At 38.7% G+C, this 27,945-nt stretch overlaps 1 protein-coding gene across 1 annotated transcript in view; it reads left to right on the top strand.

Annotated features, from left to right (window-relative positions):
• MROH2B (maestro heat like repeat family member 2B) overlaps positions 1–27,945 on the top strand; it is a 78,467-nt gene that overhangs the window by 10,492 nt on the left and 40,030 nt on the right. Inside the window, exons 7-23 of the mRNA XM_024247099.2 lie at positions 2,689–2,829; positions 3,549–3,641; positions 3,731–3,800; positions 5,052–5,165; positions 6,065–6,138; positions 8,329–8,451; positions 9,823–9,936; positions 11,496–11,652; positions 11,790–11,830; positions 12,466–12,607; positions 13,163–13,206; positions 15,079–15,186; positions 18,742–18,858; positions 21,401–21,508; positions 21,936–22,088; positions 26,979–27,005; positions 27,683–27,802. Coding sequence (XP_024102867.2) covers positions 2,689–2,829; positions 3,549–3,641; positions 3,731–3,800; positions 5,052–5,165; positions 6,065–6,138; positions 8,329–8,451; positions 9,823–9,936; positions 11,496–11,652; positions 11,790–11,830; positions 12,466–12,607; positions 13,163–13,206; positions 15,079–15,186; positions 18,742–18,858; positions 21,401–21,508; positions 21,936–22,088; positions 26,979–27,005; positions 27,683–27,802 — 1,746 coding nt within the window. The remainder of the gene's footprint in view (positions 1–2,688; positions 2,830–3,548; positions 3,642–3,730; positions 3,801–5,051; positions 5,166–6,064; positions 6,139–8,328; positions 8,452–9,822; positions 9,937–11,495; positions 11,653–11,789; positions 11,831–12,465; positions 12,608–13,162; positions 13,207–15,078; positions 15,187–18,741; positions 18,859–21,400; positions 21,509–21,935; positions 22,089–26,978; positions 27,006–27,682; positions 27,803–27,945) is intronic.

The raw sequence follows: 27,945 nt of genomic DNA, 5'->3' as shown, positions 1-27,945 counted from the left end.
TAGTTTCTTTTCAACAATTTAAACTATTAAAGCATTTATTTTTTAACATCCTGAGGTCGTTAAATCGTTAGCAACATGGAACTTTAAAAATATCCTGTAGGGAAGTTTTTTCTTCAAGGCACCTGGAAAACAAATTCAATGCATCTGTTTAATGACTACTCTCCTTGCTCCCCGCAGGAAGAGCCAGGCAAGTGAACAGAAGGTAAACAAAGTGACAAGGGTGCACAGAGAGGGAAGCACTTAACTGCCCTGGTGAGCTGCAACATTGGAATTGATCTTGCAGCCCATGAAGCTGCTCACCACAGCGAAGATGCATTCCCTACAGTGGGACTAAAACCTACCGAGGCAGAGGTTGAAAATGCGGTAGCATGAACAACTGAGTGAGTGTGATGGGAGACGGGGAAGGGAAGAGAGAAAAAAAGATACAAGGCAGAAAGAAATGAAACCAGAAAGATGGCCTTAGTCACATAATGAAGAGCCTTAACTGCTACATACAAGTTTGGACTTTTTTTTAATAAACAAGAAACCCTTGAAAGCTTTTAAGCAAGGATTTGAGTACTGCAGTAGAAAAATCACTCTAATATCAACATTAAAAATAGAGGGGTATGGGGTGGACTAAGATAAGACTGCCTGCTAGGAGGCTATAGAAATATTCCAGCTCATAAGTGGTAAAGAGATCAATTAACATAGTGTTCGTGGGACTGATCAGAGGAGTCAGATGCTGAAGACTAGAATGACCAGGACTTGGCATCAATTGGATGCTTATTACGATGGAGGAACCTGGGATGGTTTCCTAGGTTTCTGACTCAGGTGATCTTGGGATCATCAATTTAAACGAGGAGGAATTACAAATGTGGGACAGTACAAAATCAGTTTGATGTAGACATTTTGATTTGAACACCTATGGTACAGTCAAGTGGAGATATTAGTAGGTTTGAGGATATTCAGGATTGGAGTTAAAAAGGAAAAGCAAAAACTGGACATATAGATTTGAGTATCATCGTTGTATAAGTGACAACCAAATAAGTGGATTTAGATGGAGTTGTTTTAAAGAGTATATAGAGTGGGAAAGTGGCAAAAACAGAGTTCTGGAGGGCATCAATATTAAGGGGAAAGCAAGGGAGAAGAACTCATGATGGAGAATAGGGAATGTGCTAAGAGTGTAGGAGAGTCAAGTAGAATAAGGTCTTAGAAGCTTAGAAAGGAGAAGTTTTCAAGAAGCAAAGATGTAGTCCTGAGAGTTACAGCACTCAAGAAAAATCTTGACAAGTGTCCATTGCTTGGAAATGTGTGGTGGAAGAACCACCCAGCTAATACATAGTATTTAATGAAATAAATGATAGTTGCCATTAGCCACTAAGTTTTGAGATGAATTTGTTGTCAAATGTAGCTGATACAAAAAATTTATCAAACATTAGATAGAAAAGGCAGAATATAGAACTCTATAAGAATGATGTCAATTTTTAAGAAATTAAAATTCATGGAAAACATAGGAAATAAGAAGTCAAATAAAAAATATACTAAAATATACCAGTGTTTATCCATGGATACTATGTGTATTATGTTTTCTTCAACATAACATTTGTGATTTCTACATTTTTATAATCAGAATTTATCACATTTATATTTCATACTCTGGAAGTTGTTGATTTTCCACACTGAATGGCAGCAAGATTCTAGTGGATTGAGAGATGAATGGGAGGTGAGAGGTAGAGGTAGCAAATAAAGACTATACCTTGGAAACGCTTTGCTCCAAGGGCAGGAAAGAGAAACAGAGTCAGATGGGGGTAATAGTTGGGGTCAAAGTGAGGTGGAATCAATGAAGATTCTTTTTTTTTTTTTTTTTAAAGACGGAGTCTCACTCTGTCACCCAGGCTGGAGTGCAGTGGCGCCATCTCCACTCACTGCAAGCTCCGCCTCCCAGGTTCAAGTGATTCTCCTGCTTCAGCCTCCCAAGTAGCTGGGATTACAGGCGCCCACCACCATGCCCAGCTAATTTTTGTATTTTTAGTAGAGACGGGGGTTTCACCATGTTGGTCAGGCTGGTCTCCATCTCCTAACCTCTGGCAATCCACCTGCCTCGGCCTCCCAAAGTGCTGAGATTACAGGTGTGAGCCATCCTGTCGGCTTGAAGATTCTTTAAGATGAGGTAAGTTCTAGATTGCTTAATATACTAAAAGAAAGTGACTATTAGAGAGAGGTTTTAAAAATAGAAAAGCTCTGTCAAAAAAATACAATACAATAAAATAAAATCTAGTATTACAAAAATTAGCCAGGCATGGTGGTGGGCGCCTGTAATCCCAGCTACTCAGGAGGCTGAGGCGGGAGAATTGCTTGAATCTGGGAGGCGGAGATTGCAGTGAGCTGAGATCGTGCCACTGCACTCCGGCCTAGGCAACAAAGCGAGACTCTGTTTCAAAAAAATACAATAAAATAAAAAATAGGAGAGAAGGGCAAGTATTGAAATGAGTATCAGTATAAATACATATGTAAATACAAATATAGCTGTGTCCCATGCAATGATCTTAACCTGAACATTTTTTAAAGATTTTAAAGAATTTAAAGAACTATTTCTTGGCTGAAGCAGTGAGGAAAGTTTTGAGGAGTACCTAAAGTTCCTGGTGTTCTGAAAACCTATGAAAAACATAAGGAAGTTTCAGAAACGGTATTTGTTTGCTGCCTGTACAGACTTTGAGCATCGTTAAGGCCCACGGGCCTACGGTGAGCTTGCTGCTGCATCGGGAAGACTTCCGTGGATACGCCCTGGGCCAGGTGCCCTGGCTCCTGAACCAGTATAAAGACAAAGAGATTGATTTCCATGTCACTCAGGTAAGAGCCATACCCTAAAGGAACTGAATCAGAGAACCCGCCTGCAACCCTCCAGGAGGCTATTAAGTCTCAAAAGACCCTAAGGAGCTTAAACTCCTGTTTGGGCAGCTGACTTTCAATATCTCTTGAGGAATATGAGATAGGAAAAAGATTGTATCGCTGGATGATGGGAACTTCAGAAAGGGATTAAGAACGTTCATTCTGGGCCTGGCTCAGTGGCTCACAACTGTAATTTCAGCATTTTGGGAGGCCGAGGCGGGTAGATCACTTGAGGTCAGGAGTTTGAGACCAGACTGGCCAATGGGATGAAACCCCGTCTCTACTAAAAATACAAAAATTAGCCGGGCATGGTGGCGCATGCCCATAGTCCCAGCTACTCGGGAGGCTGAGGCAGGAGAATCGCTTGAACCCGAGAGGCGGAGGTTGCAGTGAGCCGAGATTGCGCCATTGCACTCCAGCCTGGGTGACAGAACAAGACTCCGTCTCAAAAAAAAAAAAAAAAAAAAAAAGGGGATATTCAGGGTATTCATTCATTCGTTCATTCCAAGCTGCTGAGGCACTGAACAGGGTGGAAGGGGCCAGAATCATTCAAGAAAATTTGTAACTACAGGAAGATGAGGAGCTTGTTTTTCTCTCAAAACACAATTATTTGCCTTCCACATCCTATGCAGCTGCTTCCCTGGCAGCCTCCAACTAACCTGTGGGAGTTTCCACTTTAGAGCCTAAAACAAATACTGACTGCAGCAGTTCTTTACGACATTGGCCTTCCAAGGAGCTTGAGAAGATCCATCTTTATCAATTTACTCCAGCAGGTAAGAAGACCATGCTGTCAACTCCAATTTTTAATTTCAACCGGTTTTCTGTTTTTAACATCTACCACCTGATTTCCACCCCCATTCAGACCTGCAGAGCTCCAGAGCCTCCAGTAAAGGAAAATGAAATGGAAGCTTCAAGCTGTTTTCTCATTCTAGGTAGGACCAGCATCCAGAAGGCTTTTAATAAAAATGTCCCCAAGTGATGATGATGACAATGGTAAAAGGAGGGCAAACTGTCACATTAACTTACTTTCACACACACACTGTTTCTTTAACTCACAGTTTTCTGTGCCGGCCCCTCTCCCCACAAGTTCCCAGGAGGAGCAGGACGGGAAGAATGGCCAATGATGCCAGGGTTCCCACGACTGGGATAGGTCCAGGGAGATAAAATTTTCAGTTCTCAAACCAAGGAAGTCCCAGGAAAACTGGAGTGAGTTGACAATCCTAAAAATAGTAAATTTCTTTTTTTCTTTTTTTTTTTTTTTGGTATTTGAGATTATTTGAGTCTGTGTCAAACCAAAGTCACCCTTTTCTCTTCCTGGTCATCTCTTAGTGTCTACACCTCTTTAACCATCAGTCACTCCGTCTCTCTCTCTCTGTCCTTCACTCTATCCTTTTTCATCTTGACCTTACATTATATCACCTGATTAGAAGGTCTGACATGGGATGCACATAGGGCACCAAAATCCCAGGGTCAGAATACAAAACTATGCTCCCATACAGTCCCTGAGGAGGAGGGACAGCAGCAATCGAATACCTCCTGCACCTCTGCACTCCCCCAAATACTACATCACTTCTACCTCCTTGCATATCTTTCTGTCATGTGTATGCATACTTTTCTACTTCTCTCCTGACTGGCCCCTTTGTCTCTATACTTTCTTCTTCTCCCCGACCCCTGCCTAGCTAACTAATTCACCTTACCCCTGATGCTTTCTAGAATAAACCACTGTCCTCCAACCAGGCCTTTTTTCACCCCTCCTTGCTTCAACACCTGCATCTCTCACAGCTGGGGAAGCATCACTGTCATCTCTTCCTCCATCTTCACATGGTGTTCTCACTGTGCCCCATGTCTCTTCTCCTTTTCCTATAAGGACACCAGTCATATTAAATTCAGGCCCACTCTAATAACCTTCTTAACTTCATTATATCTGCAAAGACCCTCATTTTTAAATAAGGCCACATTCACAGATATGAACAGAAGTGGCCTAGGCACAACAAGCTCTCTTAGGAACCAAACTGCTTAATTAATTCTGTGATACTGAAGAAGCATGGACGTAATAAAATCAAATTACCAACTGAAGAGTGCCTTGGATAATCTTCATGGTGAATTTCCCTCCTCCCACTCACAAGTATTTTACCTAGGATGAAAATGAGTTCTTACAGCTCTAGTGTTTCTTGAACCTGCAGCCCATTCCAATCCTGGAGAGCTGATGGAATTTTTTGATGAACAAATAAGAAGTAATAATGAAGCCATTCGAATGGGAATCTTGACTTTGTTAAGATTGGCTGTCAATGCTGATGGTAAGCAAGAGGGTTGAAGCCAACATGGTTTATTTCATGCCAAGAAGCAGACTGAAGCCTATGCACTCTCTAATCCTATCCTACATCTTTTGGATGCTTATATAACATCATGTGCAAATGAAATTCTGTCTTCACAATCTTCCACAATCTACAATTCCTCTCAACAGGCATCTTTAGTTACTTCTCTTCTTTCGTAACATTTGTGGATGCACCCAGTTGAGAAGAATGAGTAGAATTTTTGAGAATTAAAGTTCGAATTTAGAAGCTCTTGTAGGTTGATTAAATGGTCCAATATCAAGGGGTGGGTGGGAGGGAGTGTACAATTCTCTAGAGATTGACACGTTTACAAAAAAGCAGAATTTAATGAATTGCCATATTTTATTCCAGGAAGTACATATTTTCATGACATTGAATCATCTTACAATTGAATGCATCTTTAATTATAATTAGCCACTATTTTTTGGTGCAATATGAAATAATGGTGCATGATAAAATTGGTGATATCTTAGATTTGCTAAAATACAAAAATTCATTTTTGCATAGTATGATATAGTTTTTTAACATTCAGTTAGCACTTTGATTTACTGAAGAATCAGCAGATGAATATGAAGCAGTCTCACAATATTTAGATCTGATCCACCAGGAATGATATATTGAAACCACTATGGAACCTAACATTTTAAACAAAATGAAACAAAAGTAATAAGAAACAAAGAAAGCACTGGACATCATTAAAGATTTGGAAACAAAGAGGATGGGAGGGCATTGAAAAAACAAATAGGTTTTTAAAAACAAGACTTCGCAATTATGTGCCATAATTCTAATAGCTTTTCATCAATCCTAGAACATGCTGTACTTCTATTGAGTCAGGTCTCTCAATTTCTCCCTCTGTCTTTCAGAGCCCAGGTTGAGGGATCACATCATTTCAATAGAAAGAACAGTCAGAATCGTCATGGGTGATCTCAGCACAAAAGTAAGAGAATTAATAGAAACTTTTGTCGATGGTAGCTTTAAGAATAAATGAAATTATTTTGATTCTTTAAGGACCTACTTATGAGACTATTTTATAAAGAACTCTGTGGTCAATTCCATTTTTAAAAGAACTCCATCTTTTCCAAAAAGATAAACTTCATCAAGGTAGAGGCTTAAAGTACACAGCTAAAGGACATCTCAGTGAAAAGAAGATTTTTGCTTATTTCAAATAATTGCAGGAAATCAGTGGATTAACACATGAGTAGAATAAGAGCAAAGAGACTGTATCTCACTATGCCAATGCACTTCAAATAGTTTAAAAATTACTTGTTAATTATAAAGATAATGTATCTTCATCCAGGAAATAATAATCCCTAAACCTTGGTCTTAGCATAGACATCCTACTTTCCAACCAGACACTACCTAGAGCAAGTCATGCACATAGTGGATTGCTCAATATTCTTGATTATTTGATTAAAGTGTTCTGAGGTGCAGTGGCTCACGCCTGTAATCCCAACACTTTGGGAGGCTGAGGTAGGTGGATCATTTGAGGTCAGGAGTTTGAGACCAGCCTGGCCAACATGGTGAAACCCCATCTCTACTAAAAATACAAAAATTAGCCAAGTGTGCTGGCTCACGCCTGTAATCCCAGCTACTCATGAGGCTGAGGAACAAGAATCACTTGAGCCCGGGAGGTGGAGGTTGCAGTGAGCCCAGACTGTACCACTGCACTCCAGCCTGGGCAACAGAGTAAGACTCCCTCTTTAAAAAAAAAAAAAAAAAAAAAAAAAAGTGTTCTATGTTAGAAGTTATAGAACTTATACTGGGAAAGCAAGAAACATTATCAAATATTATATTTTTATAAGAATACCACATTTTGTTTGAAATAAAATGCTAGACAGAAGCCAATTAAGAGGAATAAATTCTTTTAAGAAGCTTTGACTGCCAGTGACTACATTTAAAATAGTAAAAGCTTTGCAATAAAAAGCAATACAGTGATTATACAAAAAAACCTGGCCTAGTAACTGACAAAAGACAAAACAAGAATTACGAGAAGAGTTTAGGATAGCATAAAGAGCATAGATCTTTGAGGAAGGCCAACTCCCCAGGCAAAAATAGAGAAAAGGTGTACCTCTTCTCTAGGTAGACTACTCAGAGTCTTTATGCTAATTGTTTTGGCCACCATATAACTCTGCTTCCCTGTTCAAAATGGTTTTTTTCTTCCCAGTCTCTTTTCAAAGACCTGTTCACTAAGGGATTGGTTCTCATGTTTCTATTCTCCAGAGAAGCAACATAATAAACAAATTAAAACCAAATTACTATATATACTATAATGCAAGTTCATAAAACTTCACTCTAATTTCTAAGGCCAGATATATTTCAGAATTGACAATTTTTCAGCCTTTAGAAAAATATTACTCTGATAGAAACCCATAATCAAAATCCATGAATATTTCTGCAAGAAAATTAATGCATATCCACACAGCATAGAATAAGATTACAAACAGCTTTGAAACCATTCAGTTTGGGTTTTGCCACCAAATGAGTTGGCACTAAATTTAAGAAACAAAATTCCAGTTTTCATAGTTGTTTGGACTTTGAAATTGTGGATAAACAGTTGTCTGTTATCTTTCATTGAGTATTTTAAAAGCGAAGCAGTGTTTTAGCCCAAAGTTACCCAATAATTCATAATCTATGGTGATAGACAATATGTCTTTGAGAGCCAAGGAGAAAGATTTTGGCTAAAAAGAGCATTTCTGGTGACTCTTTCATAACCTATCAGTCACTTTCTTCTCCATCTATTATACAGGTTGAGCATCCCTAATCCAAAGGAAGTCTGAAATGCTTCAAAATCCAAAACTTTTTGAGCACCAACATGACACTCAAAGGTCATGCTCAAAGAAAATGCTCATTATAGCATTTCAGAATTTGGATTTTCAGATTAGGAATGTTCAACCAGTAAGTATAATGCAAACATTTCAAGATCTGAAAAAAAATCCAAAATTTGAACATTTCTGATCCCAAGCATTTTGGATAAGGATTATTCAACCTGTATTAACATTATTCAATTTATGTTCCTTTTTCAAAAATGTTCCCACTTAATTATCCTTAAGATTATAGAATAAAAGAAGGTAAATTTCCCTTCTGCAAAACATAGTAAAATGTTGCTATTGCATTGTTCTTACCCTAGGTAAGAAATTCTGTTCTTCTCCTCATCCAAACCATGTGTGAAAAGTCCTATATTGAAGCTCGGGAAGGATGGCCATTGATTGATTATGTCTTCTCCCAGTTTGCAATGTTCAACAGGAATCTGGTATGCAGAGGCTACAGTTTTGAGTGATGCACTATAAAAAGTACAGTTCACTCAACTATGTTTCTTTTTAAAAAATGATTAGGGTCCTTAATCTGTCACAGGAGTAGAGTAAAAAAATAAATAAATTTTAAAAAACTTAAAAATGACTGGAGTTCAATTAAATAACTGATTTTGAAGTAATATTTTAATCTTATCACTTTATTGATAATTTTACAGCCTCTAGTTTTCTCAGTTCTTTTTTTTTTTTTTTTTTTCTAAAATCACCTCTAACTTATAATAAACACAAGATAAGTTAAATCAGTTTTCCCTAAGTTAACCCAGCCACCAAAACTTGGATTGGGGTTGTCTGGAGAGGGGCATAGAGACTGGATTGCTTCTGAGAAAGCAATGGAGATATCAATACTTGCTGCAATGGTGTCTTAGTTCATTCAGGCTGCTATAGCAAAATACCATGGAGCAGTGAAGTAAGTTCTATGAAGTGCATTTCTAAAATAGCACACTTCTGAAATCATAAATAAGTTTATTAGGGTTCTAACCCTCTGCTGTACACAAACAGAAATGTATCTGTTATATGGATGAGAAAAAGCTGTATGCTGATGGAGCATGCTTTTAAAATCCTTTAAAAACACTCACCATATATAAAGGAGAATAGCATAAAATGATGTTTTATAAACAAAAAATATTTATTTCTAACAGTTCAAGATGAAGTGTAAGATTGTCTAATGAGTGCCTGCTTCCTAACAGATGGTGCTTTCTCACTGTGTCCTCACATAGTGGAAGGGACTAGCTAGCTCTCCAGGATCTCCTCCATGAGAGCATGAATTCCAAACACTAGGGACTTTCTCTTATGACCTAATCACCTTCCAAAGACCACACCTCCTAATACCATCACCTTGGACGTTCGGATTTCAACATACGAATTTTGGGAAAACACAAACACTCAGATCACACAATTGAGGTCAGCTTTCTTTGGATAAATAGGCTGAAAAATATGTGCTTATGATCTCTGTGATTTTAGCAAATTAGTCACAACTGAAATAACAGTTCACTCCACAAAGAAGCATGCTTTGAATATTTTGCCCTGAAGAAAATGGCAAAGGCCTGAGAAAGAGAGGGGGTATCTGCAGTTGAAGGAGCCTCACAATTTCTGTTTCTCTCTTTTAGCAAGGGTTGTGTTTTCCAACTAATTCCTCCAAGGGGCCCTTTCAAACAGGGATTAGATGTTGAAGGCCAAGATTTCTAGGTTCCATGAGCCCCTTAAGTTGAGTGACTACATCCTCTACTCCAGAGTCTAAGAACACACCCAAGCAAAGTCAGAGGGGACCAACCTTAGGAGTCATTAACAAGTCACCTGTTTGATCTTTCTTAAAGGAGAAACCAGTGAAAACTAACTTTCATGAGAATGAAAAGGAAGAGGAATTTGTCCGAGAAACAAGCCTTGAGGTCTTAAAAACCCTGGACCCACTGGTCATTGGAATGCCTCAGGTAAGGGGTCTTTTGTCAAAGTAACTTATAGTTACTTTGATCACCTTCTTAAAGCCCAGCCTGTGTAAGAATAAAGACATGAGTTTGTTCTCCATTTGTCATCAGCTTCCTGATGCTCTGACTAGAGGAAGTGTATTGCAATGCTGTGTCCAACACATAGTGTTTCCTCAAAAACAGATGTTGAATTAATTAAGATAATTAATATAAAGTATCTTACATCTGGATAGTTCATGACAATTTATATATATAATATTAATATACTATTTCTCTTCTTCCTCTAATGCACACAGTAATATTAAGTAGTGGTTTTAATGCAACCAATGCCAAACTTACCCTATTCCATCTGGGAAAGTGTTAAAAGCAGCCATTCTCAGGCCTCACTGGAGACCTGATCATTTGAAACTCAAGGAGAAGAGCCTTGGAATCTGTAGTGCCCAGAAGTACATCGCACAGCCAGAAGACAACCAACAGACCACACCATTTAAGTGGTAGATCAGAGGCTTCATCTAGGATGATATGTGGTTCCTGAGTTATCTGGGATATTTACTTAAAATGCAGATTTCCAGGTCACATACCAGACCTACTGAATCAGCAAAACTGGACATAGAGACCAAAAGTCTACAATCAACTAAGTTCCAATATTTCTGATACATACTAAAGTTTAAGACTTTCTGATATAGAAGTAAATGATGAAAAAAATAATCTAGGGTCAAACCCTAAAGGGCCTGGAATGCCAAACTTTTACCTTATGGTTGATAAACCAATGAAAATTTTAAGCAAGAGCTAAACATTTAAAATGATAATTGTAGGGAATCAGTAGATTCACACATGAGTAGACTAAGAGCAAAGAGACTATATAGGAGATCAGATGCAACTTGTAGGAACTACAGCAATGCCATTACAATAGAAATGAGACACGAAAGGGCACAAGACATCTTACAATTTAAAAAGGACTGAGTCTGGTGATTAAATATAGATGACAAAGAAGTGAGAAGAGTACAGGTTGACACCAAGGTTTCCATTAGGACAAGAGAGTTTTCTAAGGGACATAAAACGTACTAAAGAAACCACAATGTTTCAGACTTCCAAAGCAGGCAGGTCAGAGCCTGAAGCACAGAGGACAGCAGCAACCCATTCACTATCCTCTCCCAAGCTTCTCAGCTGGGGCAGCCACACTCCAATCCTGGAATTTTGGGAAGTAGTTGGGGGATTTTTGGTTGTCACATTGACAAGAGGAATACTGGCACTTGGTGAGTGGGGCTCAGGGATGCTAGCATTCCCCTAGTGTCTCGATCAGTCCCTCACGACAAAGAATTGTCCTGCCCCACATTCCAGCAACATCCCCATGGAGAAATACTGACCAACACTCACTACAGCTAACACCTGAAAATGAATGTGCTGTGCAGAGGCTTCATTTAATGATCTCATCTTGACTTGGCCTGAAAAGCAAAATAATAATGGGAGAAATCTTCTAAATCAGAGAAAAACATGCAATGGGGACCAGGGAGAAATGATGGAAAAGAATAAGTAATCCTTGCATTGTGCCCTGTTTTCCACAGGTGCTATGGCCAAGGATCCTGACTTTTGTGGTACCTGCAGAATACACAGAAGCTCTGGAGCCCCTGTTTAGTATCATCAGAATTCTCATTATGGCAGAGGAGAAGAAGAAGCACAGTGCCAAGGAGTCGACAGCACTTGTCATCTCTACGGGAGCTGGTCTGTACATTCATAAACACAGAAAACTTTTCTATTATGAGGGATCTATTTCCAGGAAGGCTACAGTGCTTTGACCTTAAACCCAACCCCAATCTCTAACCCCTACAGTGATGATGAAAATTGCTTTCTCTTTCTAGTGAAACTTCCTTCACCACAGCAGCTACTGGCCAGACTTCTGGTGAGTGAGTTACCAAGAACCAAAGTAGAACAAATTTAAGCTGATAAGGACAATTCAGTTCCAAATAAGTGCTAATATAAATTACATAGATACTCCAAACAAAAAGAAACACTAAAAAGGCATAATAAATTTTCTGCTATACTAGTGACATTCATGAATATTTATTATCGACACGATTACCTTCCCACTCTGAAATACTTGTTAAACTTTACTTATAATTTTAAAGTAAGCATATACTGAATCTCATTCATAAGTACCATCAAAGAAATTCCACATCTGTTTTTTGGATTTCCCATCTCTCTCTTTGGTCCCATATGGATGATTTACTCAAGCACTATTTCCTCGTGACTTTATTTAATTAATTGATATATCTAAGTGTTAGTTCTTTCCACTTATTTTTGGTTGGTGCTTTCCATGTATTTTTTTCACCTTCATCCTCAGGGAAAAAGAAATGGGAGAAGGCCTATCTAAGTATTAGCTTCATTCTAGAATAAATAAGAATAGACTGTGATGATTTGTTAAAAGATTATCCAATGCAGAAATCAAAGGAATTGGAACAATGGTAAAAAGGAAAAAATCAGTGGGGCTTTTAAAGGCCCCTGAAATTGATAAGCTCTTTCTCTTCTATCCTTCAGGTAATATCCATGCCTGCCAGTTTAGGGGAGTTACGTGGGGCTGGTGCAATAGGGCTTTTGAAGTTACTGCCTGAGATAATTCACCCAAAATTGGTAGACCTATGGAAAACACGTTTACCTGAGCTTCTGCAGCCTCTGGAAGGTACGAGGGAGTGGGGCCAGGTCTTTACCCAGGGGGGCAAGAACATAAAGAAATGATGCACCATTTCTCTGTGTAAAGCCATTATTGCTCATTTTAGGCAATAAAAACGATGAACTTGATATGCAAGGTAGATAGCTATTTTTTTCTTCTTGACTCATGTTCTGTTTCTCTGCCAATATTCATACTACAAGAAGACTTAGTAACATTCTTAGCAGGAATTTTTACTTTTGCTCTTGTCTTTTTCTTGTGTCTAGAGAAATTCTATTTTAGCATTGTTCTAAAAAGTTATTAATCATGTTAGAATATCAAAATATGATCATTTCAGTAGTCATCGAAATTAGCAAAAAGCCTAGGTTTTTATGATGGATTGAAGACCTTCTCTCTACCTAGCACTTTAAAGTTGCCAGTGTAGTAAATTTGATCTCAAATAAGCATTATGAGCAAAGAGAAAGCTTAAAATAGAACTCCAGCATCACTGGAGGCCTGGCAGGGGAGAATTTGAGTCTTGGGGTGGTTTTGTTTTTTTGCGATTATTACATCAATTTTTGTTTCTAGGAAAGAATATCAGTACCGTTCTATGGGAAACCATGCTGCTTCAGGTAAGGCTGGCTTCTAGAATAATTGTTGATAATGGCATGATGAAATCAGCTGAAGTTACCCATCCTAAATTAAAGGAACTAGATTCCTGAGGATAATACACAACCTTTTCTTTTCTTTGGAAAAGAACTAGAATGTTAGAAGTGATCACTTAAGGATAATGTTCTTTAAATAGCCATAATTTGAACTACAATCTTAAATCCACTTGATTAAGTTTCAGACAGTTTTGAAGATTTTACTTAGCAATACTTTTCCTGTGTCTTTCTTAAATCTTCTCTAATTTTCAAGTTTTTACTTCTTGCAACTTTATTCTTTTACCAGACACATAATGAAAAGCAGATGAATATAATTTCCACTTCCATGCCCCTAAACACAACTGTATTTCCTCTTCTATTTGTGGCTCAATGTCTTTTTCCTAATATCCAAAAAACAAAGGGCCACATTTTATCCCATTTCCAAAAAAGAATTTCCTCTCTCACCCATAAACTTCTTGGAGCTTTACAACTAAACAGCACCACAGGTGATACCAAATCCCAGAAATAGTAAATTGCAGACAGGCAGTGGACACTGGCTTTGCAAAGATGTGACTTCAGAAACTTGCAGGAGGGACAAAGCCCACAGACAGGGAGCTTTTAATATAGAAGGTTTTCAGTTTATAAGGCACCTACCTAGGAATTACCCATGGCTTCTTAGAAGAGTCAATTTTCAACAATCTCTCCATAGTACTCCCTCTGCCTCCTGTCTCCCTTCCAGATTCAGAATCTCTGGGGGTGGTACCTGAGAACTGGCATGTTTTAAAGGTTTCCATCAGTGATTCTTATCCAATAGAAGATTTGAAAGTGACTGCTCTACTCTCCTGGTCCTCAATTCTAGGATTCACCTCTCCTCCTATATTTATGGTTCTTTTATGTTCCCTTCCCTTTCCCAAAATTCCTACCAGATTTCCTTCTCCTACCATTTTAAAATAACTATCTTTACTAGGGAGAAAAACATTTTTTTTTCTAGTGGGAAGTCTTGACAACAGTTCCTTTTCCTCTTCCAGTTTTGAATATTTTCTGGTCTTTTTTTTTCCAAAACTGTCTGCACATGTCTTCTCTTAAATTTCCGAAACTGTTTAATTTCTTTAAAGAACCCATGAATTAGCTCCTGTTAAGAACAGGCATACACATCCTTTCATTGGTTTTGTTTGGCATTGTGTCCTTTTCTAAGCTTAAAGTTGAAAAAATATAAGAGAAATAATATATATATTGCAATGTGTTTGTCCAAAAGAAAAACAAAAACACCTTTCTATGTATTGTTCAAAGAAGAAAGACATGGGTTCAAAGGATGGATTGTGACCTTGTCTCATAGGTCTCAGTAAAACCAGGAATCTTTAGTTACTAGAGTTGAAGTTTGCAGAAATGTACCTGTACATCAAAATGTGCCTGTTCTTTAAGACATTTAAGTCTTGATTCCAAAAATCTCCATCCTGTTTGGGTTTTTTTTTTTTTTTTTTAGTATGTAATCAGTTAAATTAATGTCAACAAATAGAGTTTTTCCAAATCTACTGAAAACTAGAAAAATGCCAACTTTAAGTTTCAGATTGGATTAGTTTCCATTTTAGGTCTTTTAGCAATATTTATTTAAAGGAAGAAAAGCAAGTTGCTTTTCCACATTCTGTGTATCTTATTCTCAGTGCAAATTCAGAACATATCAGAAAATGTTTTTTAGAATAAACTAAGAGGAAAGTTTTGAAGGGATTAGTTATTTTATGGAAAAAGGAATAATACTATTTAAAATATATTTAAACTTTTAAAAGATAAAATAACCAAAAAAATGCCAAGAAAGCACATGAAATGGTCATATTCATATCTAACTTCCACTTCCTACAACAGTTGCTCAAAGAATCCTTACGGAAGATCAGTGATGTGGCCTGGACCATTCAGCTGACTCAGGATTTCAAACAGCAAATGGGCAGTTACAGCAACACCTCCATTGAGAAGGTTGGTTTTTCAGCTAAGGGGGAAACCTTAGCTTTTACCTATAATCCAAAATGGCTGCTCTAGCTCCATCTTGTCTGTATTACAATCAAAGGGAGGGAGGAACATTTAAAAAAAAAGAGTTCCCTCTTTTTAAGGCCACTAGCTGAAAGTTGAATACAACCTTCTCTGCACCTCACTTTTGGCCCAAATTTACTCATATGGCCGCAGGTATCTGCAAGGAAGACTGAGAGGTAGATAAGATAGATATGTGCCTGACTAATATTTAGAGGTTCTTTCTAGAAGAGGAAGAATAGATACTGGAAGGCTAACAGCAGTGCTTAAGGTCAGCTTCTGTCTCGGCTTCCATTATGCCAGTCTTGTGAGACTGGCTATCAAAAAGAATCTACTACGATTTAACAAAAGCTTATAGCTAAAAGAATACTCAAAAGCCAGTTCTAGGAAAGGGCCCCCAAAGAAATAGGTTTTAATTTCCAGTGACAAAGAGGTATGGCCATGGAGAACAATGATTAAAGGACCCACAGCCATGTGTCAGTTAACAGGACAAATCAGAGCAATAAAGTATTTTTCAAACATTATTCCTTTCCATGTTTTTAAAGTCAGTTCTTCTATCCCTCTGTCTCTAAATGGCCCCTACCTAAGCTTCATACCTTGTAGCCATCCATTCCAAATAGGGTTTGCAGCCAGTTTCCCCTACTTACTACTAGTGGGGCATTAGGTAAATTATTTTATCTCTCTGGATTCTCACCATACTCATCAATAAAATAGAAACAATACCCACCTCTGAGGGTTGTAGTATTCTGAGGGTTCAATGAGATAAAGTATATAAAGTCCCTGGTGAAGTGCTTGACATAGGGCATGTGCTCCATATAAAAGGAGCTTTGATCATAGTCTTTATTATGCTAATACCATTCATAAGTTTATTTTCCTGGAAAAATATTTAAGTTTTTCAGTTCCAGTACTCAGTATTTCTTTCCACAAAGTATTCATTATCAATCTTTAACTCACATATGTAATTTTCAAAATTCTCCTCATTGATCGACTCTCTAGTTTGGTTCAGAGTACTGATTCTCCAAATGGGTTTACCAAACCTGCCAACACACATTAGGAAAATTTGGCGAGTAATGCTCCATCTTCTTATAACACAAACTAGCTCTGTGCACCTCATGTCATGCTATTTATTCAACAGCTTCCAGACCCGCAAGATTACTCTAGAATAATGGTGGTACCAGTAGGCAGAGCAATTTAAGTAATTAGCAGCCTAGATGCTCTCAAGCCTTACACTGAACAAGAGTAAAGTAAGAATGTGCTAATTAGCTTTTGCTGCATCACAAACTACCCCTAGTGGTTTAAAATAACAGCCACCTATTTAGCTCACAATTTTATACTTTGACACTTTGGGCTGGGCTCAGGTGGGTAGTCGTCTAATCTCAGCTAGGCTCACAGGGTATACTTGAGGTTGGCTGGTATATGATGCATTTTTTTTTTTTTTTTTTTGAGATGGGATCTTGCTCTGTTGCTCAGCTTGGAGTGCAATGGCGTGATCTCAGACCACTGCAACCTCGGCCTCCCAGGTTCAAGCGATTCTCCTGCCTCAGCCTCCCAAGTAGCTGGGACTACAGGCACGTGCCACCACACCTGGCTAATTTTTTTTTTTTTTTTTTTTTGTATTTTTAGTAGAGACAGGGTTTCACCGTGTTAGCCAGGATGGTCTCGATCTCCTGACCTCATGATCCGCCCACCTCAGCCTGCCAAACTGCTGAGATTACAGGTGTGAGCCACCGCACCCAGCCTATGATGCATCTTAACTAGCACAGTTGATTTCTGTTCCTGTTGTTCTCTCATACTCTAGCAAGCTAGTCCAAGCTAACTCTCAGGGTGATAGCAACAAAGCATGCAAGGACTCTTGAGGTATAGGCTCAGAACTGACCCATTATCATTTTTGCCACATTCTATTGGCCAAAGCAAGTCAAAAAGCCAACCCAGATTCAAATAAATGGGAAAATAAACTCCTTTTTTGATTGAAGGAGCTGCAACACCCCATAGTAAGGAGACATGGACAGAAGTAGGATAGAAAAGTTGCTATTTTTGCACTCTACCACATTTTCTCCCAATGCTAGGCTTCTAATTTCTTGGGTTCCATGTGAAGCCTCAAAGCAGGAATGTACTATGCACTAGACCAAAATCCACAGAGAAGCAACAGGTCAGCAGGACTGGGAGGCACTAAGACTAACATTTTACACCTAAGTCGAACTCTTCCCTTCATGACATCAATTTTTTTCCTGCAGCACAAGACTTTCCCAGATTCTTTCCAGTCTTTCTCCCAAGGTGGGCTTAAATAGACTTTAGCAGCTTTGTCCCCAATTCATATTTACTTCTGTATTGTACACAGTTTTCTCCACTATAATTTCCTTATTATAGGGACTTTGGCCTGAATAAGTGAAATGTGTGGGTTGGATGTGACCTGGTCAGAGTCTCACTCTGATTGAGGCTACTGTCACTCTGGGAGTTGAGATAACAGCAACTGCTCCACCTCTTTTTAACCTTATGCCACCCTCTCATTTCAAGCCAGACTGATCTGCACATTACTCCTGAATGTACTAATTTAACTTGGTCTGTGTCTATTAGAATTTCCTTTCCTCCTGCTCCACAGATTCTCCTATTGTCAATAATGACCACTCATTAGGAACAGTCCTGCCAGCTGTGCAGAGTCCTTGAACTGGACCACCAACTAGCCAGTTTTGTCTCTTGTGTGTGGCAATATGGAGATTCTAAATAAATGCCAACCTGATACTATATAGCTAGGAATGATTTGAACCTTATAAAACAAATTAAAGCCATCTTCAAAATAACCGGTTGGGCATGGTGGCTCATACCTGAAATCCCAGCACTTTGGGAGGCTGAAGCAGGCAGATCCCTTGAGGCCAGGAGTTGAGATCAGCCTGGCCAACATGGTGAAACCCTGTCTCCACTAAAAATACAAAAATTAACCAGGCATGGTGGCACACGCCTGTAATCCCAGCTACTCAGGAGGCTGAGGCATGAAAATCTCTTGAACCCAGGAGGCAGAGGTTGCAGTGAGCCAAGATCGCACCACTGCACTCCAGCCTGGGCAAACAGGGCGAGACCCCATCTTAAAAAAAAAAATACAAAAAAAACAAAAAAAAAACCCTCTTTTTATTGAGCATGTTCAATGAGCATTTGTTGAGCACATATTAACAATCAGGAACTACACAGTGGAAATAATGAATAAGACCCTCTGCTACAATGAACCCAAATCCTAAGCATGGAGACAAGCAAGAAAATAAAAAATTACAATGGGGAGTGAAGTATATTTTAGTGGCAGGACACAAGGTAGAGAGGAATATAGGAGGGCACAGATGGAGGGCAGAGCCTGGAGGAAGGAAACACTCTCAAGAAGAAAGAATACTTGAGGTAAATGGTTATTAAGTCACCCCAATTTCTTTCCTTCAGATGATTATTTTAACTGTTTCCACTTTTCATCAGAGTATTGCTTTCCAACCTTTAAAATCCTGTTGCTTATCTTTTGTTTTCCAGAAATTCCTTTGGAAAGCCTTGGGAACCACCTTAGCATCCTGCCAAGATTCAGACTTTGTAAACTCACAGATTAAGGAGTTTCTGACTGCTCCCAACCAACTGGGGGATCAAAGACAGGTGGGACCCCTTGCTCTCAATTTCCTCTTATGATGATAACAACACAACTAATCCTACCCACAAAACCTCTGACAGCTTTTATAATAATGTTCTACTTAATCAGAATTATCAATTAATACACTCAGAATAGCCTAACAGAATTTTTCAGAAAAGTTAGGCTTTTCTATTTAAAAATCAATACTTCATTTTTAACCAAGTTTATGAAAATATTGAAAAATAAATTTCAATAATTCTTACCTAACCAGACCTTGGCTTGACTTAGAGCATGATTGTGAGCATCAAAATGATTGAATTTACAAGCTGAAAGTCACTTATAGACTAATCTAGAGAGAATGTAAAGATAACCTGAAGTGCTTCTGCAAAGCTCTACCTACTTCCTACCATAGCCTGTGGCTATAGAGCATATGTAAATGTGGAGGAAGGAGAAGATGTGTATTTTGTTGTTGTTGTTGTTGTTGTTGTTGTTGAGACAGAGCCTCGCTCTGTTACCTGGGATGGAGTGCAGCGGCACGATCTTGGTTCACTGCAAACTCTGCCTCCCAGGTTCAAGTGATTCTCCTGCCTCATTCTCCCTAGTAGCTGGGATTACAGGCATCTGCTACCATGCCCGGCTAATTTTATATTTTTAGTAGATAGGGTTTCGCCATGTTGGCCAGGCTGGTCTCGAACTCCTGACCTCAGGTGATCCACCCACCTCAGCCTTCCAAAGTGCTGGGATTACAGGGGTGAGCCACCGCACCCCGCTGAAGATGTGCATTTTTAAAACAAACAAATAAACCAACAAAAAATAGTTACCAGGCTGATAAAGACCACCAGTATAAAAAAAGTATAGTGTGTTATACTTTCTCCTCAGAAATTATGAGGTATTTAGGGTTCTTTCTCACATTAAATGGCCAGAAACCACTACACTTTACTGAACTTCTGAAACTGCTTTTATATTACTATTATTTCCTTTTTCTTGTCAGATATTATCATTTATTGCTGTTGGCACCATCTCTAATATCATTTTTTCCATCTTAGCTCTGGTATAGGTTAGGAAACAAAGTAAGTTGATTTTACATATAAGCATATAATAAGACTCTCATTCAAGGTCTGAGGGTTTCACAAACTTTAAAAGATAAATCATGGCCGGGCACAGTGGCTCACAACTGTAATCCCAGCACTTTGGGAGGCTGAGGCAGGTGGATCACGAGGTCAGGAGTTCGAGACCAGTCTGGCTAACATAGTGAAACCCCGTTTCTACTGAAAATACAAAAAATTAGTCGGGTGTGGTGGTGTACACCTGTAATCCCAGCTACTCGGGAGGCTGAGGCAAGAGAATCACATGAACCCAGGAGGCGGAGGTTGCAGTGAGCCAAGATCGCACCATTGCACTCCAGCCTGGGTGACAGTGTGAGACTCCATCTCAAAAAATAAAAAAATAAAAAAATAAAAATTGTGACGTCCAATTGAGCTTCTCAAATACCTTTTTTACTTAACTTTAAGTCCTTGAATATGTCTTACATACTCAATTCGCTTAATAAATGACCTCTGGATGAATAAAGTGTTAACACGTGACTTTCATAACCCACTGAGCCTACTTGGTTTTCAGTCTCCTAAGCATAATGCTTTGAATCATGTGAGGCCAGAGTTCTGATTCTAGCTTCATACTAGAACGATTATCATCTAGACTCTACAAGGATGGTCTAGTCTACGCGTTTTCATGATGGCTGTGGCAGGGTTATGCAACTGAATGACATATAACAGGTTTCAGGAACAAATTGCCATGAAGGAATTCTGGTGAAATCAGCTTTGGACAAGAGAGGTGGGGACAGAGGGAATACATAACCTCAGAGTGTGAAACAAGAGCTGCCAACTTTCAGAAATTTAACCTCTTAAGATACAATGAAGTTTCAGGAACAGAATGATTCTTTAAAAGCATCAGTCAATTCAAGCTGAAAAAAACCTCCATTAGCTTCCCAGCAATCACAGATTACAAGTCCAAAATCTTGGGGATGGCCTAAAAGGCCCTACTGTGACGAACCCCCCACCTCCTGTCTGACTCATTTTGCACTGCTCTCCTCCCTGACTGCTCGCTTAGCCCTCTCAGTGGACTTCGGGAGCTTTGCACTTGCCTTCTCTCTGATTGAAACTCTCCTTTCCAGATAGTCTAATGGCTCACTCCCTCACTCATTTCAAGGCTCTGCTCATTGTCACCTTGTCCGTGAGACCATCTCTGACTATCCTATTTTAAAAATGCAAACTTCCCCCAATCCTCACTACCTATTCCTGCTTTACTTGTCTTCATAGCACTCATCACCATCTGGCACACTGTATATTTACCTGTTTACTGAATTGATGTGTTTACTTATTTCAGTTCCCTGTTGCTTCCCTGTCAGTTCTCCTGGTTGTATACTTCACAAAGATGGGGACTTTGGTATGTTCTGCAAACTACTGTATCCCCAGCACTTAAAGGGTACCTGGCACATAACAGGTGCTCAGTAAATATTTGTTGAATAAATAAATGGTTAAACTCAAAATGTCTTACCTTTTCTGATTTTAGGGAATAACATCTATTTTAGGATACTGTGCCGAGAACCATTTGGATATTGTTTTAAAAGTTCTTAAAACATTCCAAAATCAGGAAAAGTTTTTCATGAATCGATGTAAGGTAAGAAGAATCATCTCCTTCAAAGTTCTCAGTATTGCAAGGCCAGACAACCCTGATTTCTTCAGTGAATATCCTTTCTTATATTATACTTACTCCTGTCCCCAGGTATCTTATTCCACGTCAGAACTATCCAAGCCCAGTCTTTATAGGATGATTAGCTATATGAAAAGTCTACTTTATTTTCTCTGACCCTAAAGCTGATCTGGAAGATCCTAAATGCGCTCTGCATGTGCCTAAGTTTGTCACTCTACCAGCCTCTCAGCCCTCATGAATAGCTCCTCGAGGAGTATATTCATTTTAGACTTATTTGAATCATCCAAGTCCAGTTTCTTATCCCCTATAGTGGTCCATGGGATTAGGAAAAAAACATGAGAGAAAATAAAATTCCTTCAGTCACATTTTCATGTCTCCCTTTCCTGGTCTTCAGAGCCTTTTTTCTGGGAAAAAGAGCCTGACCAAGACAGATGTCATGGTCATCTACGGAGCTGTGGCCCTCCATGCTCCCAAGAAGCAACTTCTCTCCAGACTTAATCAAGATATCGTATCGCAAGTCCTGTTTCTTCACGGCCAGTGCTCTCAGGTAACACCCATTGCATGACTGCCTCCATTTCTAGGCTGGGGTTCCTAAAACTTGCAGGGGCTCAGTCCCTGGGAAGCTTTTTTCCTTCCCAGTCTTGGGTATGTTTTTATCAGCAGCGTGAAAACAGACTAATACAGTAAATGTCTCATGGATTACTATGCAGCCATAAAAAAGAATAAAACGTGTTTTGCAGCAACATGGATGGCTACATCCTTCAGGCTCAAAAGATACAGGCCAAAAGAAAGATAGGTAGGATCTGGTATGTTTGGGAAATGAGAACATATGGGAACAGAAAAATTTATTTTAAAATAGCATCAGGTAATCTATTTTCTTTCCTAAGGCCCTGAGCAGTTCATGTCTTGCCACTGCTGTGATGTAGTGATTGTCCCAGGTCAGTCATATGCGTAGTGATCTCACCCTTGTTTGAACTTAAAACAGTTACTCCTGTACTATTTTAGGGCACCGGGCTTATTACTTCCCTGTAATAGTATCAGAAGGGTTAGCCCATGGTAGTTCTTTAACTTTTTATATGATAAGACTTACAAACTACCTTGAACAGTGTCTCACAAATAGTAAGTGTCATATACATATTTTAAGTGAATAAAATATGTCATTCATCAAGCTATTCAGTTCACCTGTGTTGCACTGTTTCCCCCTCCACATTCATCCCAGCCACCCTGACCCTCCTTGATGCTTGTCAAACATACCAAGAATGTTCTACCTTCAGAGCCACCAAACTGAGTTGAAATTTATCTGATCATTCTGTCTTCCATAGCATTTTATTTGTATCTTTAATAAATTGCTTTATACGTATTGTGAATGCACCCATTTTGCTGACAAATACCAGCCTGGCCACCTAAGAATCACATAAGAATCAAGTGTAAAATGTAGCTTCCTAGAGTTGTTTTCTAGGGAAGTTAGTTCAGTAGGTCTTGGGAAAACTCTGGAAATCTGTATGCTTAAGTTTTGAGTGATTATTTATAGATCGATGTGGGAGGCTTTCATTGATTATGTGCACATCTGCTTCTGTTAGATTGTCAGCACCTTGATGTTAGGGACTCCTTTAGCTTCTCGTCTGTGTCTCCACAAACCACATGTTGATGCATAAGTGCTCTTCACATTTATTCATATGTACATGTGATAAGAATAGACTCATAAGGACTCATGAAATTGTAGTCATCAGTATATGCTAGTGGAAGGGTATAGGGTACTGATCCTCACACCTTAGTTGCATAAGAATTGCCTGGAGAGCCTGTCAAAAATAGAGATGCCTAATGAATCACAGTCTTCAGAGTTGAATCACTGAATTTGCATTTTCAACATGCTCCTCAAGAGTTGATTCTGATGCCCCCAAAATCTGAGAAGCAATGATGAGAATAGAAAACATAATAAAATTTGTTTTATGTTACATTAATTTATAGTCAATCATTACAGACCAGCCTGAACATAGTGAGACCTCATCTCTACAAGAAATTATTTTTTTTAAGTGTGTAATCTCAGCACTTTGTGAGGCCAAATTTGGAGGACCACTTGAGGCCAGGGGTTTGAAACCAGCCTGGGCAAAGTATCAAGACCTCATCTATAAAAATAAATAAATAAAACAATTGCCCAGGTGGGGTGGTACATACCATTAGTCCCAGTGCACTCTAGCCTGGGTGACAGAGCAAGACCTTGTCTCTAAAAGTAGATAAATAAAAGAGGAAAGAAAATAAGGATGATTAAGATAAAGATTACTCTCCACTTTCAGGGTACAGTCAGTTCTGCTATAACAAAGCATATACACAAGATAATATAGGTAAAAACATAAGGAGGAAATGAGTCTGAGGCATAACACTCAAAAAACTCCATCAGGGATATACTCTCCTTAGTTTAGAAGCCCCTCCTGGACAGATTATTTCTTTTCATAGATCTGAACAAAATTATTTCCCATTGAATTTTTTTTCAACTTTTAGATACAGGAGGTACACGTGCAGGTTTGTTGCATGGGTATATTGCACCCAGGTAGTGAGCATAGTACCCAACAGTTAGTTTTTTTTACCCTTGTCCCCCTCTAATAGTCCACAGTGTCTTGTTCCCATGATTATGTGCTCAATATTTGGCTCACACTTATTTGGTTTTCTGCCCCTGCATTAATTCTTAGTATTATGTCCTCCAGCTCCATCCATGTTGCTACAAAAGTCATGATTTTATTATTTTTTATGGCTGCATAGTAATCCATGGTATATTTACTGTATTAGTCCATTTTCACTCTGCTGATAAAGATATACCTGAGACTGGGAAGAAAACAATGTTTAATGACTTACAGTTCCACGTGGCTGGGGATGCCTCACAATCACAGCAGAAGGTGAAAGGCATGTCTCATGTGGCAGCAGACAAGAGAAGAGAGCTTGTGCAGGGAAACTTCCCCTTATATAATCATCAGATCTCATGAGACTTATTCACTATCATGAGAACAGCACAGGAAAGACCTGCCCCTGTGATTCAATTACTTCTCACCAAGTGCCTTCCACAACATATGGGAATTCAAGTTGAGATTTGGGTGGGAACACAGCCAAACCATATCTATGTATAAATGTGGGGGGTGTGTGTGTGTCTCTGTGTGTGTGTGTGTGTGTGTATATATATATATATACCCCACATTTTTTATCCAGTCCTCCATGGTTGATTCCATGTCTTTGCTATTGTGAATAATGCAGCAATGAACATATGAGTGCATGTGTCTTTTTGGTAAAATGATCCCTTTTTTTAGTATATTCCCAGTAACAGAATCACTGGATGGAATGGTAACTCTGTTTTAAGTTCTTTGAGAAATCTCCAATCTGCTTTCCACAGTGCCTGAACTAATTTACATTCCCACCAACAGTGTATAAACATTCACTTTTCTCCCCAGCCTCACCAGTATCTGTTTTTGTTTTTTTGTTTTGTTTTGTTTTGTTTTGTTTGCTTTTTTTGTAATAGCCATTCTGACCCATATAAGACAGTATTTCATTGTGGATTTGATTTGCATTTCTTTGATGGTTAGTGATGATGAGCATTTTTTCATGTTTGTTGGCCACTTATATGTCCTCTTTTGAGAAGTGTCTGTTCATGTCCTTTGTTCACTTTTTATTGGGGTTGTTTGTTCTTTGCTTGTTGATTTGTTGAAGTTCCTTACAGATTCTGGATATTAGACCTTTGTCAGATGCATAGTTTGAGGATATTTTCTCCCATTCTGTAGGTTGTCTGTTTACTCTGTTGATATTTTCTTTTGCTGTGCAGAAGCTCTTTAGTTTAATTAGATCCCACTTGTCAATTAAATTTTTAATCTACCTTGGGTTAATTTTGATACATAGTGAAAGGTAAGGGTCTAGTTTCATTTGTCTGCATATGGCTAGCCAGTTATCCCAGCAACATTATTTATTGAATAGGGAGTCCTTTTCCTATTGCTTTTTTGTTGTTGTTGTCAGCCTTGTCAAAGATCATATGGTGTATGGCTTTATTTCTGAGTTTTCTATTCTGTTCTATTGGTTTATGTGTCTGTTTTTGCACCAGCACCATGCTGTTTGGATTACTATAGCCTTATAGTATAGTTTGAAGTCAGGTAGTATGATACTGCCATCTTAGTATTGCTTTGGCTATTCAGGCTTTTTTTGTTGTTCCATATGAATTTTACAATAGTTTTTTTCTAATTCTGTGAAGAATGACATTGGTAATTTGATAGGAATACCATTGAATCTGTAAACTGCTTTGGGCAGTATGATCATTCTAACAATATTGATTCTTCCTATCTGTGAGCATGGAATGTTTTTCCATTTATTTGTGTCATCTCTGATTTTCAGCAGTGTTTTGTAGTTCTCATAAAGATCTTTCATGACCTTAGTTAACTGTATCCCTAGGTATTTCATTTTCTTTGTGGCTATTGTAAATGAGATTATGTTCTTGATTTGACTCTCAGCCTGGACATTATTTGTGTATGAAAATGCTGCTGATTTTTGTACATTGACTTTGTACCCTGAAACCTTACTGAAATCATTAATCAGTTCCAGCAGACTTTTGGTGGAGTTTTTAGGGTTTCCTGTGTATTAACTCATTTTGCCAGTGAATAGGAATCTTTTTTAAAAAAATTAAAAATACAGAAATGCTACCCAAAAACTGGCATTTTACCTTGAAACACCTGAAGTCAGTTGTGAAAGTTGGAACTTCCTATGAAATGGTAAAAGGAATGAGGGTTATCTGAAATCTAATGGACTGTTGTAATACCAGATTTGGATGGGAAAGGCTCATAACACACAGTAGACTGAGGTAGCTGGTAGATTCATGGGGTGTGTGCACGTGTGTGCTTTGAGTATTCCTACGTGGCTCAGTTCAACTGTGCACCTTTCCTCTCACAGAGGAAACTGCACACAAGCAAATGTGAATTCAGCATGTACTAAAAGTATTCTCTGATACAGTATGTCAATCTCATTGGAACAAATCTGCATTTTCAACACAAATGTTATAGCAGAACTCATTGTACTCACAGTTCCAGAGTTAGCTGCCCTTTGACTTTTCATTTTATAGTTTTTCACTTCTCATTTCCCTAAGAGCCTTTACCCTTTTTCCTTACCAACGTCTGTTGAGCCTCTTTAAACCGATTGTGAAGGCTGAAAACATAAGACTCGAAGTCTCTACCCTGCTTTCTGCAGCTTACTCATGACTCACCTGGGGGAAAGACTGCAAATGTACAGGGTCTCACTTTAAAAATGGAAGAAGTGAAATGCCCCCCTCCCCTTGGCAAGACCCCCCTTGGCAAGACTCTACCTCCTGCTTTACTATTGTCCTTCAGGTTGATGGGTGGGTCCTTTTGTTGGGTTGGGTGTATCTCTGACTGCCACTTATTGAGTATCTAATTTTGCCTTTGATTTTTTTTAGGTTCTGGGCATGTCTGTGATGAACAAGGTAGGAGATATAGATAGATAGATAGATAGATAGATAGATAGATAGATAGATAGATAATGCCCCCCTGAAGTGTGCCAAGCAAGGATGTCCTTTTGATTTGATTCCAATTGAAAGGTTTCCAACATGTAACAATCCAATTCTGAAGTCAGAATCCATGATCCTAATCCAGGGCAGAACAAGGAACTATATTCTGGTTCCAGGGTCTTTAGAAGTTGAGCTATAAACTAAAGCAACGTTTTTCAAACTTTGGGTTGTGACCCACCAGTTGACTATGAAATCAATTTAATAGGTCACAACCAGAAAAATTCTTTAGTGAAATAACAGAGTACTTTACATGTAAAAACTATAACTATTATTTCTGTTATATATTAAACATATTTGGGGCATATAGGTACTAGGTGGAATTGTAAACTGTTTCCTACTGTTGTTTATGATCAAAAAGGTTTGAAAGCCACTGCTCTAGAAGACCTTCATTCTATTGTGGGTGGTAGGGAGGAAAAATGGCCTTTGTTTCTCACTTTCCCTGCAACTTAGACCCTAGTCTGGAGTAGAGATGGCAAAGGAAGCAAAGATTCTCACTCCTGTCTGGGAACATATTTCAAAGCTAAGTCACATGTTAATAGACCTGAGTGTGGTGCCTTAGACCTTGACTTGCGTTGTAAATGCTTTTGCTTTAGGACATGGATCTGCAAATGAGTTTCACAAGAAGCATCACTGAGATTGGCATTGCTGTCCAAGATGCTGGGGATCAGGGGTTCCAGTTTTCCTACAAGGAGATGCTGATTGGTTACATGCTGGTGAGTGTGCAGAGAGGGAATAAGAAAGGCCCTGAGTATTCCATTACCAAGAGTTCAGGGCCATCTTTTTAAAACGTGAATAGACTTCACCAGTCCCACATAACAGATCTCTGCCTTGTTTATGACCAGGGCACCCAATGGTC

The sequence above is a fragment of the Pongo abelii genome, chromosome 4 (assembly GCF_028885655.2).
Source record: "Pongo abelii isolate AG06213 chromosome 4, NHGRI_mPonAbe1-v2.0_pri, whole genome shotgun sequence".
Lineage (NCBI taxonomy): Eukaryota > Metazoa > Chordata > Mammalia > Primates > Hominidae > Pongo > Pongo abelii.
The sequence above is the reverse complement of the archived record's forward strand: the minus strand, read 5'-3'. Positions and strand labels throughout refer to the sequence as shown.